This window comes from Pongo abelii, chromosome 5, assembly GCF_028885655.2.
Source record: "Pongo abelii isolate AG06213 chromosome 5, NHGRI_mPonAbe1-v2.0_pri, whole genome shotgun sequence".
Taxonomy (NCBI): domain Eukaryota; kingdom Metazoa; phylum Chordata; class Mammalia; order Primates; family Hominidae; genus Pongo; species Pongo abelii.
The window spans coordinates 105,899,957-105,919,252 of NC_071990.2; the positions used below are offsets into that span (position 1 = coordinate 105,899,957).

The window sequence follows — 19,296 nt, forward strand, 5'->3', positions numbered from 1 at the left end:
TCTCTACCTCTAAAATTAATAATGCTCCATTAAATAATGACAATTTGGTTAAAACTTTGGGATTTCAACAATGTCTTCAGCAATATCCCATACCACCTCCATGTGATTCAAAAATATATAAACTTACTTTTGCAAAGAAAGTGGTATGGCAAAATGGCCAATACTACTTTATATAAAATATAAGTCTAATAATAGGACAAAATGTTAACAATAATTTTATCTTTGGGATGCAGAAGTGAAAGGACTGCTTGAGGCCAAGAGTTCAAGACTAGCCTGGGCATCAAAGCAGGACCTCACCTCTACAAAAACATATAAAATATACTAGCCAAGGGTAGTAAGACACACCTATAGTCCCAGCTACTTGGAAGGATGATGCTGGATGATTTCTTGAGCCCAAGTTTGAGGTTGCAGTGAGCTATGATCATGCCACTACACTGCAGCCTGGGTGACAATGAGACCCTGTCTCTAAAAAAAGGTTTTATTGGCTGGGCACAGTGGCTCACACCTGTAATCCCAGCACTTTGGGAGGCCGGCGGGTGGATCACCTGAGGTCAGGAGTTCAAGACCAGCCTGGCCAACATGGTGAAACCCCGTCTCTACTAAAAATACAAAAGTTTTTTTTTTTTAACCGTGATTATCTAAGAATGCAAGGAATACAGGGAGTGCTCATTCCCTCTGTTACCTTTTTTCTTCCTTTCTGGCTAGCTATCTTAATTCTACAATGAACATATTAAAAGTACTTAAAAGAACATAATGAAAAACAGCTCTCCAAGAATGAACACATAACACACCTCAGCAGAGATGCTCCTAAGAAGTCCCTTGAAAGTCAGTGACAAAGGCTAGGGGAATAAGTTTCAAAATAAACAAAAGTCATAAACTTAAAAAGGAGAAGAGAGAAATATGGTAAGCCATAACTTATCTTAATATAGCTTAAAACTTTATCTCAAATCATTCTACACCTTCTTAATCCCTATAAAGAAGTAACACAGGCCAGGTGCGGTGGCTCACGCCTATAATCCCAGCACTTTGAGAGGCCGAGACAGGTGAATCACTTGAGGCCAGAAGTTAGAAACCAGCCTGGCCAACATGGTGAAACCCCACCTCTACTAAAAACATAAAAATTATCTGGGCATGGTGGCGCATACCTGTAATCCCAGATACTTGGGTGGCTGAGGCACAAGAATCGCTTGAACCAGGAGGCGGAAATTGCAGTGAGCACAGATTACACCACCGCACTCCAGCCTGAGTGACAGAGCGAGACTCCGTCTCAAAAAAAAGTAACTTGCAGAAACACTTGTACTACACTTTGCCTAACTGTCACATTCAATATCATTTTCTAAACATACTTTTAAAACATCAGATGAAATTGATAGCACTTACTGCTGTAAGGCCTTCATTATTACAAATGTTGACATCAGCGCTATATTCTAATAATTTACTCATACATTTCTTCTGCCTGAAAAGAAAAAAGAGTCATGGATAACTGGTACTAAAAAAAAATATGCAAATGACAATTAATTTACTGAAATATTAGCAACAATCAATAACAGCTGATGACATCATAACATCTTTATCTGTAATATCAAGCCATATCTGCAATATTTAAACAAACACTACTTGACGCAAGATACAAAACTGCTTCTATGACTCAAAGATAACAGGATAAAACAATGACACAGTCAGGTTTTCATATCATTGGGACAAATCATCATTCAAACTGTAGAGAAATTTCTAGTATTGACTAAGTTCATGAAATAGTAATATACATTAGAAATGTATTAAGTCTAATGGAAGGGAATGGATAGAGAAAAACAATGTCTCAACATTGTATCCTACCTACATTCTTGACAGGAAAATATTTAAAACACTAAGATGTTATAAAACCATACTCAGAATATCAATAAAAACGCATGTCTATGCATCCCTCTACTCAGTGGAGGGTGAGGAGGGGAAGGTACAGATTCTTTTTTTTTTAAGTTACTTGTATCGTGGTAAAATACATATAAAATTTGCCATCATAACTTTTTTTTTTTGAGACAGAGTCTTGCCAGGCTGGAATGCAGTGGCGCGATCTTGGTTCACTACAACATCTGCCTCCCGGGTTCAAGTGATTCTCCTGCCTCAGCCTTCCAAGTAGCTGGGACTACAGGTGTGTGCCACCATGCCAGCTAGTTTTTGTATGGCTTTGGTTTTTTTTTTTTTTTTCTGAGATGGAGCTGCGCTCTTGTTGCTCAGGCTGGAGTGCAGTGGCAGATCTTTGCTCACTGCAACCTCCGCCTCCCGGGTTCAAGTGATTCTCCTGCCTCAGCCTCCCAAGCAGCTAGGATTTCAGGCATGCGCCACCATGCCCAGCTAATTTTGTATTTTTAGTAGAAACGGGGTTTCACCATGTTGGCCAGGATGGTCTTGATCTCTTGACCTCGTGATCTGCCCGCCTCGGCCTCCCAAAGTGCGGGGATTACAGGCATGAGCCACCACGGTGGCCCATCATAAACCTTTTGTTTTTTTTGAGACAGAGTTTCACTCTTCGTTGCCCAGGCTGGAGTGCACTGACGCGATCTCGGCTCACTGCAACCTCCGCCTCCCAGGTTCAAGCAATTCTTCTGTCTCAGCCTCCCGAGTAGCTGGGACTACAGACATGCATCACCATGCCAGGCTAATTTTTGTATATTTTAGTAAAGACAGGGTTTCACCATGTTGGACAGGCTGGTCTCGAACTCCTGACATCAGGTGATCCACCCCCCTCAGCCTCCCAAAGTGCTGGGATTACAGGCGTGAGCCACTGCACCCAGCCTCCATCACAACCTTTTTTTTTTTTTTTTGAGACAGTTTCACTTTTGTTGCCCAGGCTGGAGTGCAATGGCACAATTTAGGCTCACTGCAACCTCTGCCTCCTGGGTTCAAGCAATTCTGCCTCAGCCTCCCGAGTAGCTGGGATTACAGGCGCCCACCACCATGCTCAGCTAATTTTTCGTATTTTTAGTAGAGACTGGGTTTCACCATGTTGGCCAGGCTGGTCTTGAACTCCTGACCTCAGGCAATCCGCCTGCCTCAGCCTCCCTAAGTGCTGGGATTACAGGCATGAGCCACCATGCCCGGCCCCCATCACAACCATTTTTAAGTGTATAGTTCAGTGGTAAATAGTCCAGTGAGTAAACAGTAATACATACAATATAGTGTGTGTATGTTAAATACATACGTATTGTGTACATATTATATAATAAATATAGTAGTAATATAATATGAGGTTGGTGCAAAAGTAATGGTGGTTTTTGCCATTACTTTGAATGGCAGAGTATATAGTATACATGAATATATTACTATTTATTCAACTAGATCATAAACATCTTCATACCATGGATTATATCATATTTCTTTAATCAACTCAGTACTAAGCATAGCCAGGCTCATAGTAGCTCTCAATAAAACTTTGATTATTAATATTCAATCTTGTAAGTCAATAGCTAAAATTCTCATTGATTGAATAAAACTTTTAAGAAAAAAATAACTGACTAGTTACTTTTCTTGCTGTTTGTACTGGTAATGAAGTTAAATGTCACTTAAAATTAGCATTATAATCAAAGAAACTGAAGAAAATAAAGCTCTGGGTAAACTTTTTTTTTTTTTTTGAGACGGAGTCTCACTCTGTCGCCCAGGCTGGAGTACAGTGGCGCGATCTCGGCTCACTGCAAGCTCCGCCTCCTGGGTTCACGCCATTCTCCTGCCTCAGCCTCCTGAGTAGCTGGGACTACAGGCACCCGCCACCACGCCTGGCTAATTTTTTGTATTTTTAGTAGAGACGGGGTTTCACCGTGTTAGCCAGGATGGTCTCCATCTCCTGACCTCGTGATCCGCCCAGTTTGGCCTCCCAAAGTGCTGGGATTACAGGCTTGAGCCACCACACCCAGCCAACTCTGGGTAAATTTTTAAGATAAAACATTTACAAAGTTCCTTTATCTAACACACTGTTAGGAAAACCTTAAGAAATAAATATTCAATAATCATGAGACCACAAACCAGATAGTCCCATTAAAATAAATACATTGTTTAAATGTGTGTTCGTGTGTCTATACCCATATGGGTGGATTTCTAAAACCTTTCAGAAGCCTATTATGAACCATTGGCCTAAGCTAATAATGCCAAAATAAATCATTAGGTAGGAATGAGCCAGGGAAATAGGCCCAAAAAAGTATTTATGGTAGGGGTTGTTGAAGAAAAGCAGTAATCTATAATGCTTCCCCTTCCAAAAATGAATTGCAAAAGGTACAGGGAATGTAGGAGAGAAATATATCCTATCTTTCTATTGAACAACCATTATTACTATTTTCCAGGGTCTGAATAAGTCAAATCAACCCAATAAATAAGTAGCTATTTTGCTAACAGAACTAAAATATTATGTAACACATGGGCCCTACCCTTTATGAGCTCATAATCACCTAAAAAATAAAAACTCTTCTTTCAAAACTGACCAAAACACAACCTAAAAACACACAATAATTTTAAAGCCTCTCCTTTTAACATTCTCACATAAGCATGAGCAATGCTGAATCCCCCTGTACAAGGAAGCAACTATATTCCTGCTCAGATATTGCACCAATTATAGGGAGCTTATGGCAACCCAAATTACACAGGGACCAGTCACCCAAGTGCTCTGTGGAAGCTTAATGGGGCTTCTTTTGGAAAGGAGGACAATCCAATACAGCACTAATGGCAAAGAGAAAAATGCTAAAGCAGGCCAAGAGAAATATAGCAGCCATCTGATGACAGCTGAGGGAACAAAACAAAAAGCTGGCCCCAAAACGCAGACTGACCAACAAAATGGGAAGAACTCTACTACGACTTCTACTTCAGTATGGATAAATGTGAACTCATAAAGAAATTACAGTAAAAAGCTATTTCTGAAAACATCAGGAATACTCAAGTCACTCAGCAAACATTGAGCACCTCTAAGTTGTACAAGGCTTCCACTCAATAAATAATAAAAACCAAAATATTTAAGTATTGAATATCAAGAGTAATCTTTATAGAAACAGGCATCCAAATTAAAGAGAGGGTCATGAATTCTTTTTATTCCTTTTCTTCTTGCTGAATGGCTATGTGAATCACGTAATATCTGCCATATTTCTCCACCTTTAAAATGTAATGGTCTTCAATCACTGTTGACAGAAAGAGTGATCAAAACTATTTATTTTCTCTGTGCCACTTTATTTGTTTCTGAAAAACAGTACATGAAAATTCTTTTTAGCAGACCAAGAACATCCTCTTTCAAGTCTAAGACCTATTTCTTGCTCCTCACACTGAAGTCTTATGACTAAGTCGCCTACTGAAATGACAGCAGAGTTTTTATCCCTGCTCTGCACTAATCTCTCCTTTTATTTACATAGTTGTTAAAACAGAGTACTAAGATATTTTTCTACATGTAACCTTTTCAAGACCTTTGTCAATACCCTATCAACACTTGGGATAATGTACCTAGACCTGAGATCAATTCAGCAAGGGAATGAATGATTTACTCTATGACCTTGGGTGTGACACATTATAAGATACCTAACACGGCTAATTAATCAGCACATTGTTACCTATGAGAACAATGGACAATTAAACTGGCTCACATGCTAAATCAGGAAATGGAGCAGATCAGCAAGAGTCAAAGGACTATGCCCTTCCCCTGTCCAACCTAGGCATCACTATTGTTGTCTTTTTTGCTCTATTTTAATCTTTATATGCAAAAATTTGGCCTCAGATTGATGTAATGGACAATTTTTAGCTCCATATCCATCTTATTAGGCAGCCAACTCAAATATCTAGAAGCACAGTTGAGAAAAGGAAACAAAAACATCTTCAAGAGTAATTAAAAAAAAAAAGACACAATGCATTTGTATACCGTGTCCATAGAGAAGTTTTTTGGGGTTTTTTTGTTGTTGTTGTTGTTTTGAGACAGAGTTTCCCTCTGTTGTCCAGGCTGGAATGCAATGGCGCAATCTCCACTCACTGCAACCTAGCTCTCCCGGGCACTCAAGCGATTCTCATGCCTCAGCCTCCCAGGCTCAAGCAATTTTCATGCCTCAGCCTCCTAAGTAGCTAAGATTACAGGCATGCGCCACCATGCCTGGATTATTTTTGTATTTTTAGTAGAGACAGGGTTTCACCACATTGGTCAGACTGGTCTCAAACTCCTGACCTCTGATGATCTGCCCGCCTTGGCCTCCCAAAAGGCTGGGATTACAGGCCTAGACTCCATAAAGAAGTTTTATAGTGTTTGAAAGGGTTTAGGCCGGGTGCGGTGGCTCACGCCTGTAATCCCAGCACTTTGGGAGGCCGAGGTGGGCGGATCACCTGAAGTCAGGAGACCATCCTGGCCAACATGGTGAAAACCTGTCTCTACTAAAAATATAAAAATTAGCTGGGTGTGGTGGCACGTGCCTGTAATCCCAGCTACTCAGGAGGCTGAGGCAGGAGAATCGCTTGAACCCGGGAGATAGAGGTTGCAGCGAGCCGAGACTGTGCCACTGCACTCCAGCCTGGTGACAGAGTGAGACCTCATCTCAAAAAAAAAAAAAAAAAGAAAGCGTTTATAAAATATAAGTTCTTCAAGTCCTGAATCAAAAAATACTCATTTTCATTTTAAACAAATTCCAATCATTTTGGTCTGATTTCTCAGACCAAATAAAAACTAATGTTAGCACTAAAAGGAGTAAACTACCCTAGTATCTAGGAAGATTACTCTGATACAGCTCATTCACAATAATTACAAATAAACTGTGTACAATATATTAAGTCTGTGTATAATTCCATTAATAAAATTAACTAAACAAGCAATTTGCAAAATGAGCCATGGAGTTAGGAGTGGCAAAAGATGAGCAGAAAAAAAGCGCACTAAAATAGAGATGAAAATTATGCTTTTCAGAAAATACAACATCACTATAATACAAGTAATAATGAACTTCCACATATAATATTTTCAAGAAAATTAGTGAGAATCTAATAAATTAATAAATATGACAGCTATTTTTAAATTGAATATAATGACCCCAGATCCACTATAAAGAAGAACAATATCATCAATAATATCTCTGAGAGACAAAAAAAATATAGAAAATAAAATATGCACCATTATTGTAGTTTTTCCCAAGGTAAATATCAGGGGTGCGGGAGGAATCATCGAACCAAGGCAAAGTGCCTTGAATAACTGATAATACAACTCAAGCCACTTAAGAAAACTAAATAGTTACCCATTTCTTGCTGCCAAATGAAGGGGTGTACAGCCTGAGATATCCTGATAGTTAGGATTTGCTCCTTTCTTTAACAGCAAAACCAAGCATTCCACCGATCCACAACTAAAACAATATTAAAAGACAGTTCAGATACATTCAACATACAGCCATACTTGATGCAGTTTAATTAAAAAACAAAATATTCTATTAAACACAATTTTGTTTTTGTTTTTCAGACAGAGTCTTGCTCTGTCGCCCACGCTGGAGTGCAGTGGCACCATCACAGTTCACTGCAGCCTTGACTTCCTGGGCTCAAGCAATCCTCCCACCTCAGCCTCCCAAGTAGCTGGGACTTACAGGCATGAGCCACCACAATTGGGTAATTTTTTTTTTTTTTTTTCAGTAGAGAAGAGACCTCATTATGTTGCCCAGGCTGATTTCAAACTCCTGAACTCAAGCGATTCTCCTACCTCAGCCTCCCAAAGTGCTGGGATTACAGGTGTGAGGCGCCATGCCCGGCCTTAAACACATATTTTTTTTTTTTTTTCCTTGAGACAGAGTCTCGCATGTCACCCAGGCTGGAGTGCAGTGGTGCGATCTCAGCTCACTGCAAGCTCCGCCTCCCGGGTTCACGCCATTCTCCTGCCTCAGCCTCCCGAGTAGCTGGGACTACAGGCACCTGCCGCCATGCCAGGCTACTTTTTTTTGTATTTTTAGCAGAGACAGGATTTCACCATGTTAGCCAGGATGGTCTCAATCTCCTGACCTCAAGATTCACCCGCCTCGGCCTCCCAAAGTGCTGGGATTACAGGCGTGAGCCACCACACCCGGTCATTTTTTTTTTTTTAAGACAGAGTCTTGCTGTGTCACCCAGGCTGGAGAGCAGTGGCACAGTCTTGGCTCACTGCAACCGCAGCCTCCAGGGTTCAAACAATTCTCCTGCCTCAGCCTCCCAAGTAGCTGGGATTACAGGTGCATGCCAGGACACCTAGCTAATTTTTTTATTTTTAGTAGAGATGGGGTTTCACCATGTTGGCCAGGCTGGTCTCGAACTCCTGACCTCAAGTGATCCAACCACCTCAACCTCCAAAAGTGCTGGGATTACAGGTGTGAGCCCCTGTGTGTGGCCTTTTAAACACATTATTTTTACCTATAATTTGATTTAACTTCTGACACAAATAGTAAACATTCTCTACTTTCAAGATGGTCCATTCTACTATGAAAATTATAAAGTATTTGAGAAATTCAAATACTTCAAAGAAACCATATTATACTTTCAACTTTCTGGCCTTTCATAAGCCAAATTATTCATGAACAATTAATTTCAACACACCTACCTAAATCCTGAAAAGACGATAGGTACCAATTAGTTAACTGATTGATTACATACCAGGAGACTAGATAAAAATCATTCTCCCACCTATGTAAAAAATATAAAGCCAATGACTTCATCTGCAGACAGCATATAAAATTTCATATTGCTGGGATAAAAAGAAAATTTTGGTGAACTGTACCAATAAGTACATCCAGGAAAGACAATCTCCATGTCTAACCTACTCTGATCTGATATAAAACAAAGACAAGAGGGACATGAGATTTACATACAATCCCAAAGTTAACAGTTTAGAGACAGAACGGATAGCACACCACGCCCTCAAACAGGATAAAGAACTACTCAGCTGTCTGTTCTCATCTCTCCCCAGAAATATTGTGTGACGACGCTGTTCAAAGCTTACTGATCCTTGCCCTAGATCAGAGTTTAACTCAAAATATCTTTAGTCTTACTTTGCTGCAATGTGAAGCAAGCTTCTTTTCACACGTCCGAACGCATAGTTGACATCAAATTTTGAATTTGATAGTAGTTCAGAAACAGACCTATGCCAAAATAAAAAAGAGGAATCAACGTGTAAAAAAAGTTTTTAAAAACATAATAAATCAAGTTAACAACTCTTTAGCTGCTTTGTTTGTTTGTTTGTTTGTTTGTTGAGACAGACTCTTGCTCTGTCACCAGGCTGGAGTACAGTGGTGAGATCTTGGCTCACTGCAACCTCCCCCTCCCTGGTTCAAGCAATTCTCCTGCCTCAGCCTCCCAAGTAGCCAGGACTACAGGCGCATGCCACTACACCCGGCTAATTTTTGTATTTTTAATAGAGAGGGGGTTTCACCAAGTTGGCCAAGATGGTCTCAATCTCTTGACCTCATGATCCGCCTGCCTCGGCCTCCCAAAGTGCTGGGATTACAGGCATGAGCCACCCCACTCGGCCTAGCTACTCTTACTGATTCTTCAGGTTTTGTCCCACACCCACCACAAAATACTGCACTATTCTCTTAGTATGTTAGCCAGCACAGTATCATCCAAAAACCAAACGCCTTGACCAATAAGCTGGTGCTGAAGGTTTCCTCATCTGCCACTTGGATAATCCTATGTTACCTGCTCTTAGGATACACAACAGAGTAAGCTGGCTTTAGCTTTCCTTAGATTCTTGAGAAACAAAGGGCGTAGGCCTGGCTGCTCCCCTTGCCAAAAGTTGAGCCTAGCTATATTAATTTTGGCCAAATAAAGAAAATCAGACAAAAAACATTTTTAAGTTACACTAGGTAGGAAATTTAAAACAAAAAAAAATGTTAAACTTGTTTCAAAATAGTTTCTCTTTACATGCTTCTTCTTATATCAAAAAATTCAATGGCTAGCCATGGCAGAGCTGACTGGTGTAAGTGTAAAGACCTCCTCACAAAGCCAAATAATTGTATTTCATATATGGCCCTGTAAAAGAATGTCAATGCTACATCAATAAAAGGAACACAAAAGTAAGTAGCACACAAGGGAAATAAGTTGTCCCTCAGCCATAATCTTTTGCTATAAAGATCAGTAGTGACCTCTAAAAGAAATCATCACAATGTATTTTTCTATGTCAGTGACTAACCAAATACATAATATCTCAATATTCATTAAGAAAATCTCTCACCATAAAATTTGACAGCTCATATAGATCTTGGAAAATCTTATTCCTTATTTCACACACACAAAATTATAACAGAAAAGTGAAATAACTTGCCCCAGAACAACATCTGTGTCCAAACTGTGTGTGTGTGTATGTGTGTGTGTGCGCGCGGGCATGCAGTACACATTTAGAACAATGTATGCTTCTTAAAAAGCAAAAATTTTTGAAACAAGCACTCACCTGTGTTGATCAGCCATAACCATTGGCATTAATGTATAAACAGCAGTTTCATTATCTGAGTAAAAAAAACAGAAAGAGTTCATTTATCCCCTACTTTGTCCAAGGGGTGATACTTAAGATTAGTTTAGAATTTTCCTAACTTTATACAAAAAGCGAAAAGGAGAGGAAGAAGGAGGACAGAATAATGCAGAATACCAGAGGTATTTCAGAATTTATGATAGTGCAGAATCTTTCATCCCCTCCACTGCTTATCCCTTTTACATCACTACAAAAGAGCTTAGCTTCTGGATGTAAAAGGAAAATTAAAGACTGACTCTTCAGAAGGTTTTGTCCCATTATCCACCAAAAAACAATTCTCCAAGTGTAGTATGGTAGTCTGCGCATCATCATCCAAAAACCTTTCTGTAGCTTTAACAATTGAAATTTCTTTTACTTCCAAAGAGGTATTTACAGGCATCATGTTTTATCATACTTACATGTAGTTTGGGGGAATTTTAAATATATATGGATATTAAATATATATATGCTAAAACAATTTTAAAACCTTAAATATACACAATACTGGCTTCTTGTCAATATTATTACAAAAGAAATTAGTTTAGAAGCTTTTATGAAAGAGCACTGAAGTCTTCATTGTACTTACCACTTTACTCACAACATTTTTATTCATATGTGCTATGGTTTGAATGCATCTACCAAAAGTTCATGTGTTGGAAATTTTGTTGCTATTATGGCAGTGTGAAGAAGTGAGGCTTTGGGGAGGCAACTGAGCCATGAGGGCTCCTCTCTCATGAATGGATTAATTCTGTTAATCCAGGAGTGGGTTAGTCATAGTGAAGTTCAGCCCCCTTCCCTCTAGCCCTTCCTCTCTCACCCTTCTGCCTTCCACCATGGGATGACTCTTACTCGATGCTGGTGCCACGCTGTTGGACTTCCCAGCTTCCAGAACTGTGAGAAATACATTTGTTTTCTTTACAAATTATCCAGTCTGTGGTATTGTTGTATCAGCAGAAAACAGACTAAGAGAGACCCTTTACACAAATTCACAAAAACATGACCCAAAAGGTTAAAAATCAACATCTATGATGCCATATTATACTTATGTACATTTTAGCTAGTGTTTTGTATTGATTTTTATATATTACTAAGGGTCATTTCTCAATTCAATGTATTTTGGAGGTTTATGTTTTTTAATAAATTATTTACAAAGATGAAACCCTGACAACCCCCACTCAGCCCTTTAAAAGTTAATGCTGATGCTCAGTTAATAGGTTAAAGTTTAAGGAGAAACGATATTCACACAGTATCAAGTACCTCTCAAAAATATTGACTAATTACAAAGGAAAAAGAAAATTTATAGTGAAGAACCCAGCAGACACTATCTTAATCAACTGACAAAGGGTAACATCACCAAAAATAATACATGTTCAATATCATATAGTTCCTGATATGATCCACTGAAAAGGACACATCACTTTTGCAGTACAGCAGTCCCCACTTATCCGCAGGGGATACATTCCAAGACTCTGAGTCAATGCCTAAAACCATGGATAGTACCAAACCCTATGTATACGATTTTTTTCCCTACATGATAAAATTTAATTTATAAATTGGGCACTGTAAGAGATTAACAACAAAATAAATAATAAAATAAGACAATTATAACACTATACTGTAATAAAAGTTATGTGAATGTGGTCTCTCTCCCTCTCTAAATATTGTGCTGTGCCTCCCGCAACTGAAACCTCGGAAAGCAAAGCTGCAGATAAGGATGGACTACTATTCTTGCCAAAAATGCATAACTTCAATCTAATCATGAGAAAGTGTCAGAAAAGCCCAAATTAAAGGGAATTCCACAAAACACCTGATCGGTCCTCTTTAAAAGTCTCAGGACCATTAAACACAAAGAAAAACTAAAGAACTATCACAGTTTGGAGGAGACTAAAGAAACATAACTAAAGGCAATGTGGTACCCTGAATTGGATCCTTAAATGACATTAGTGGGAAAGCTGGTGAAATTTTAATAAACTCTGTAGTACAGTTAATAGTATATACAAATGTTATTTTCTTATTTTTGACAACTGTACTGTGGTTGTACAAGATGTTAACCTTAGGGAAAGGTGAGTGAAAGTTACATGGGAGGAACTCTGGGCTATTCATGTAAGTTTTCTGTAAGTTTAAAATTACTTTAAGAAATACTTTTTTTAAAAGGAGGAGGAACTGTCATATATTAAGAGTCTCAAGAGACACATCGACCATATGTAATATATAGTCCTTATCTGGATAGTGATTCAAAAAAAAACAACTGTAAAAGGACATTTTTGAGACAATTTTTGAGATGAGGACAAACTGTATATGGACTTGGTATTTTATTTCAAGATAATACAATATTACTGTTAATTGTATTGGCTCTAGTAATGGTATTATAATTGTGTTTGAAAAACATAATTCATATGTTTAGAAATATAAACTGAGCTGTTTATAGGGGCAATGGAAAAAAAGATATCAATATTCCTTCACATATTTGTTCATTATTTTACTGTGAGTGTATACATGAAAAGCAATTTAGTCCTTGGCAACATTCACAAGTTCAGTATGCAGATGCAACAACTTTTTCACTATAAAATACTAATAAATCCTATTAATAACTAACATTTAAGAACCATTATCTTAAAGGCACTTTTCTAAACACTTTGCATATATCATTGCTTTTCTCCTCACAACCACCCTATGAAGTAGGTACTATTATCCTCATTTTACAGATGAGAAAACTGAAGTACTAGTTAAGTAACAAGCTGTGTAACAGTGGCATTAAGTGGCTGATTCCAGAGCCTCTACAAATAATATATACTGGCTGGGTGCGGTGGCTCACGCCTGTAATCCCAGCACTTTGGGAGGCTGAGGTGGGCAGATCACGAGGTCAGGAGATCGAGACCATCCTGGCTAACAAGGTGAAACCCCATCGCTACTAAAAATAAAAAAATTAGCCGGGTGTGGTGGTGGGCGCCTGTAGTCCCAGCTACTCGGGAGGCTGAGGCAGGAGAATGGTGTGAACTCAGGAGGCAGAGCTTGCAATGAGCCGAGATCGTGCCACTGCACTCCAGCCTGGGCGACAGAACGAGACTCCATCTCGGAAAAAAAAATAAAGAATAAAGATAAAAAATAAAAAGATAATATATCCTACAATGCACCCAGTATATACCACATAACCAGAAGGTCTACAATAGAATACTATTCTTAATATGTAAAACAGACTCTGTTTTAACCTCTTACATTTCTTTTTTTAAATGCTGACTGCAACCCACTAATTGCTCTCAGAAACTACCAATGAGTCACCACCAGGAGTTGAAAATACTACACTAAGCCTCCCTTGGCATGACAACACTCTTTATCGTTCATATAATAATGCATGTCCCAATAAAAATCTGAACTTCTAAACCATGAGAATTTCCATTAAGTCACTCCATAATAAAGTCATAAAAAAACACTGTTATTTGTGGGTTTAAACTTAAATCAAGATAAACTTTAAATCAAGATAGTGCATAATTTTAAGTGAGCATTAGTGAGCATAATAAGGTTCACAATGGTTGTATTTGCAAGGTTTTTATTTTTTAGATAAAAATTAGATTTACATCTTATTTAAGTCACATCTAACCTAAAGAAAAAAATAGGTCACATACATTAACAGGTAAGTATGAAGAAATAAATCTAACCACAACTGTGGTGCTAGAAGGAGACTATCCAAGAAATACTATACTAAGAAAGGACAGAATACAATTTGTTGCCAGACACTTCCTTGTCTACTCTTGAAGGCACCTTCAGGATTAGGTATATAATTAAAGTCTCCAGGGTGACAAGAAAAGTTTAATCTATCACTTTATTAGACATGTTTGCCATTTTTATCACTACAGTTTCAAAACCCAACTGTTAACAAAGAAAAAGGTGCTCAGAGTAATTAATTATATACAATTTCTCTTCAAACCATCACATGGAGTAATTTTTTTAAACACAATTATCCTAATCACATATGCTAAAATGGGCTCAAATTTTATTATTAAACAAACTGCATTCACTATATAGTAGTTCAAACTTTACATACACTAACAACATACACCTTCCTTTTATTTATGTGGTTTTTTTTTGAGACTGAGTTTCGCTCTTGATGTCCAGGCTGGAATGCAATGGCGCAATCTCGGCTCACTGCAACCTCCGCCTCCCAGGTTAAAGCAATTCTCCTGCCTCAGCCTCCCAAGTAGCTGGGATTACAGGCACCCGCCACCACATCCAGCTAATTTTTTGTATTTTTAGTAGAGCCGGGGTTTCACCATGTTAGCCAGCTGGTCTGACACTCCTGACCTCAGGTGATCCACCCACCTCGGCCTCCCAAAGTGCTGGGATTACAGGTGTGAGCCACTGCGCCCGGCCTCCACCTTTTAAACACTACTAAGAATCCATATCCCTAAAGTAATTTCTTAATCTTCACCTCTTTTTCTCTCAAGAATATTCCTGCATTAGGCCTGCCTAGGATGACTCTACCTGCACTCCATTACTTAGAGTAATACTCAGGTTTTCATCATCTCAAGGAAACATAGCATCTAACTCAGTTTATCAAACATCTATAGTTTCAACCTTTGCAACAAAATTAATTTTAGAGTACAAGCTGACTAAAAAGTTTACAAGCTTAATAGTTTGTTGTAGTTAGATGCTTATTGATTACTGAATTCTAACAAAGCAAAAAAAATCTGATTATTTTCTAAATTTAGAGAGATCTCAGAGTTTCCATTCAGCCCTTAAAATGTAAGCACAAATGTGGATTTGTATCAGTAGGAATGTTTTTTATATATATATATATTCCTATATGTACGATACACTTGAAAGAGCCAAGCTCAGAGAATTCAAAGACTCATCAGAACTTAGAGACAAAGATAAATTAAAATCAAGGATCAAAATGAACAAACTCATTATAATCAAAGAAAAGCAAATGCAAACAAGATGCCATTTTTGCCTATATGTGGAAAAGTTTTACTTTTACTGATAATACTCTAGTTTCTGGGCACTCTCAGACTGCTGGTGGAACTTTCCAAGGAGTAAGTTGAGAAACTGATACGTTGAGCCTTAGAAATGTATTGTAGATACTCTTCTTGGAAGAATTAACCCTAAGGAAGTATTTGGAGGCAGACTATGTCTTAAATACAAAGCTGTTTCTCATAAAATCAGTTTAAAAACAGTATTTAGATTCAACATTTGTTATATGCATCCTATGAAATTCTGAAGTCATTAAGCCTATTGAAGAATATAAAAAAAAAAAATTGGGGGCCGGGCACGCTGGCTCACGCCTGTAATCCCCCAGCACTTTGGGAGGCCGAGGCGGGCAGATCACAAGGTCAGGAGATCGAGACCATCCTAGCTAACACGGTGAAACCCCATCTCTACTAAAAATACAAAAGATTAGCCAGGCGTGGTGGCAGGCACCTGTAGTCCCAAGTACTCGGAAGGCTGAGGCAGGAGAATAGCGTGAACGCCGGAGGCTGAGCTTGCAGTGAGCCGAGATGGCGCCACTGCACTCCAGCCTGGGCGACAGAGCGAGACTCTGTCTAAAAAAAAAGGGATGTTTTCTAAACACAAAATAAAAGACTATATGCAGTATGATTTTAACTTGTTAGGGAGAGAAAAAGAAATAACAATGGTAACACTTTATAATTGGATGGTGGAATGACATATTTCTTTTTCTATTTTTCTTTATTTTCCAAATTTTCTACAATGAAACTATATTACTTTTAAAACCAAGTAACATTATCAAAGTCTTCTAAATCACATTTATGTAAAAAATATCGGGATTCAAACTAGACAATATAAATTATACATGTAGTCTTCATCAAGCTATACCAATAATTCGACTACGAAAAATAAGTAAGAGTAGCACTTAAGAAATGGATTCAAAGGTGGAAGTTGGAAAGAAAATACAGAAAAAGTTGAAGCTAGAATCTAGTTACCAAAATCTGAATTCTAAATAAAGACTAGAGGCCATTTTTTCAAGAAGATTATCCCCAGGCCACGCGCGGTGGCTCACATCTGTATTCCCAACACTTTGGGGGGAGCAGGGTGCGGATCACTTGAGCCCAGTTCAAGACCAGCCTGGGGAACACAGTGAGACCTCATCTCTATAAAAGGAAAGAAAACTATCGCCAAAGTACCCAATCCCACATTTCTTTCGTGACCGTCTGCCAAGGTCTCCTTCCCTATCCTACAAACCACCCAGCAGCAATTCAAAGAGAGTTTTGAAAAATAAGATAAACTACTAAAATTAAGAAAGAAGCTATTCACCAGCTACAACCTCTTCCCAACCCTTCTCTCACTTGGGCATAAAGAGCCAAAAGCTTCTTAGAAGCAGCACTGCTATCTCCCATCACCACTAAAATGTCTGAATTCCTGACGCTGCAAACAAAACTGCTTATTTTCTCTCCTTGTTATTAGCAGAGTTTTACCTGTCCTGAAGGAACCCTGGCACGGTGAACTAAAAGTCCTGATCCTCAGGGACCATGCCTTATTCCTCTCTGCAGATGCGTCCTAGTTCCCAGCTAGCCCACTCAATACTAGTCTGATGAATAAATGAAGAATGAAGGCAGGCATGCATATTAAAGAAAAATGTATTGTGTTTACGCACACAGTACTTCAAGAGTACCTGTTTGACGTTTGACAACCCTTTGTTTGCCTGTTATCAAAACAAGGCAGTGCCCCACATTTTAAAAAATAACAAAAATAAAAGCCCGCCTGGACCCCCGATGCAGCTTAAAGTAAACACTATCTTTGGATCATCTCTATCCCCGGCGACCGTTAAATGACCCGCAATTATGATGTTTTCTGACTCCGGGTCTCGGGCCTTCGGCTGGTATTCCTGCCCCTTTGCCAAGACCCCTAATCGACAGACGTTGTAAGACCTTTGTCTCGCTCCTCCCAGCAGCGGAACCCCCACCAACCCAGTTTCCTCCCGCAAACTCCCACCTGCCGGGGTGGGAGCGTCGGGCCAGGGGAGTTCGGGGCCCGGGGCTGCCTCTCAGCTCTGGAAAGTAAAAGTGGGCGTTTTCTCAGCTTTCAGTTAGTTTTTCCACCCGACCTTGACGCGGCCGGAGCTCCTGCCCCATTGGCCGCCCCGCGCCCCGCGGCCAGCCCGGCCCCGCGACCCGGCTCACCCTCGGGCAACTCCACGGTGCGCGCGCGGCGCAGCGAGCGCGTCAGGCGGTTGAGTTGCTCCATCGCTCTCTCCATCCTCGGCGCGCCCTCCGCGATCCTCCACGATCCCCCGCCGCACCGGCGGCCTCCGCGCCCAGCGCCCTACATCTCGCCTGGGCCCGTCCAGCAGGCGGAGACGCGGGCTTGCCTTGGCTAGAGCACTGAGCTGCGAGGGCTACCTGGGGCCACGTCCTGCGTCCGGGGGCCGGGCTTCTGCCGGACCGACCACCTAGGCGACACCCGCCGCCACCTCTGCTCGCGCCTTTCTTGCTGCCCCCGCCGCCGCGTCCCTCCCGGGCTCGCGTGGCCTTCTGGGAACTGTAGTTTCCAGCTGGCGGAACCGGGCGCCCTGGGCGGAGTCACGCTGGGGGCGCCCAGGCCACGCCGACGCGGGCGCAGGTCTGAGTGTGCTGGAAGCCACGCAGCGACTTGGGCGTGCTCCTAAGTTCCTGGAAAGGCATTCTCACGCCCTGCTCCTCCTACCCTCCTCCAAAGTTGTACAGGAGCAGCTTCCTCCAATTCTATAACTTTACTATAAAACAGATTAGAAATTGGCACAATTGTTCTTAAATCCGTCACCACCTTTCTAGTACTGTATTAGTGCCTTTGTTTCAGGTACCCTACATGAACTGTTTAAGTATGGTATTTTCATATGTCAAATTTAAAGAGTAATAAAATCAAACAAATCCAAAAGCACAATATGTTTTTGTCTTCATTGTAAATAACTTGACAATAGCTTAATTAGTTGTTTTTCCTGCCGGGCGACTTTATGAGGGCAGGGACATTTAATCTTGAACTGTGTTGTATCCCTGTACTTAACAAGGCACCTGGCACAAAGTTAAAGCTCTGGGGAAGATATGAATGATGACAACCTGAAAAAAATTTTTCATTTATTTGGTACAATGCTAAAGTGTCTGTGTGATGACAGAGCCTAGTGGGAAATCCAAAGGATTTGACTTTGTAAGTTACAAAAAATTTGGATACCTACATTGTGGAAGAAATGAACTCAGTGGCGAAAAATCATATTCGTAAGCTCTGCACAGAAGTTGAACACTTGAAACTTGAAACAACAGAAGTTGGAACTTGAAAAAATTAACCCAATCAAAGCGGTAAATGTGAGCCTGGCTAACACCACTGACTATGAGTATCTTGGATATATTACCAGTGCCAAGATGATGCTGGAGTGAGAGAGAAACAAAAGGCTTGTCTTTTTCAGCTTCTCTTCCCTCAAAGAGACAAAGCTGTTCCTGAAATGAATGGGCACATGTACGTTGATGATGTATGTTGGCTGGCCAAGAGAAAGAGAGTCTCACCTGCCCATTCAGGCTATGAAGGGGCAGATGGTGGTTGGCATGCGTTTTCCCTGCCAATGCCGTCCTAAATCAGTTCCAGCTAGTGACCATTTGTGCCAGTGGTGCCACAGGCTCGGGGAAGACCTCTGTAATCTTCACCTAATCGGATGATACCTAAACCAGTCTGGCAACAAGGTGGTAGAGGTCAAAGTTTCAAAAGAATACCAGAGTCTGGGCGCGGTGGCTCATGCCTGTAATCCCAGCACTTTGTGAGGCCAAGGCAGGTGGATCACTTGAGGTCAGGAGTTTGAGACCAGCCTGGCCAACATGGTAAAACCCTGTCTCTACTAAAAATATGTATATACAAAAATTAGCCGG

At 40.2% G+C, this 19,296-nt stretch overlaps 1 protein-coding gene across 13 annotated transcripts in view; it reads right to left on the reverse strand.

Moving 5' to 3' along the window:
* HACE1 (HECT domain and ankyrin repeat containing E3 ubiquitin protein ligase 1) overlaps positions 1-18,309 on the reverse strand; it is a 125,033-nt gene extending 106,724 nt beyond the window's left edge. For 3 of the 13 annotated variants that reach the window (XM_054557918.2, XM_054557915.2, XM_054557916.2), the window contains exons 1-6: positions 17,587-18,309; positions 10,397-10,451; positions 9,000-9,089; positions 7,233-7,337; positions 1,381-1,456; positions 792-839 (exon numbers count right to left, since the gene is read on the reverse strand). In XM_054557918.2, coding sequence (XP_054413893.1) covers positions 792-839; positions 1,381-1,456; positions 7,233-7,337; positions 9,000-9,089; positions 10,397-10,451; positions 17,587-17,662 — 450 coding nt within the window. In that variant the 5' untranslated portion in view covers positions 17,663-18,309. Of the gene's footprint in view, positions 1-791; positions 840-1,380; positions 1,457-7,232; positions 7,338-8,999; positions 9,090-10,396; positions 10,452-17,398; positions 17,545-17,586 lie in introns of those variants that run through there. The other 10 variants (XM_009242111.4, XM_002817193.4, XM_054557917.2 and 7 more) reach the window with 9 other exon arrangements.
* Positions 18,310-19,296: the final 987 nt, after the last annotated feature.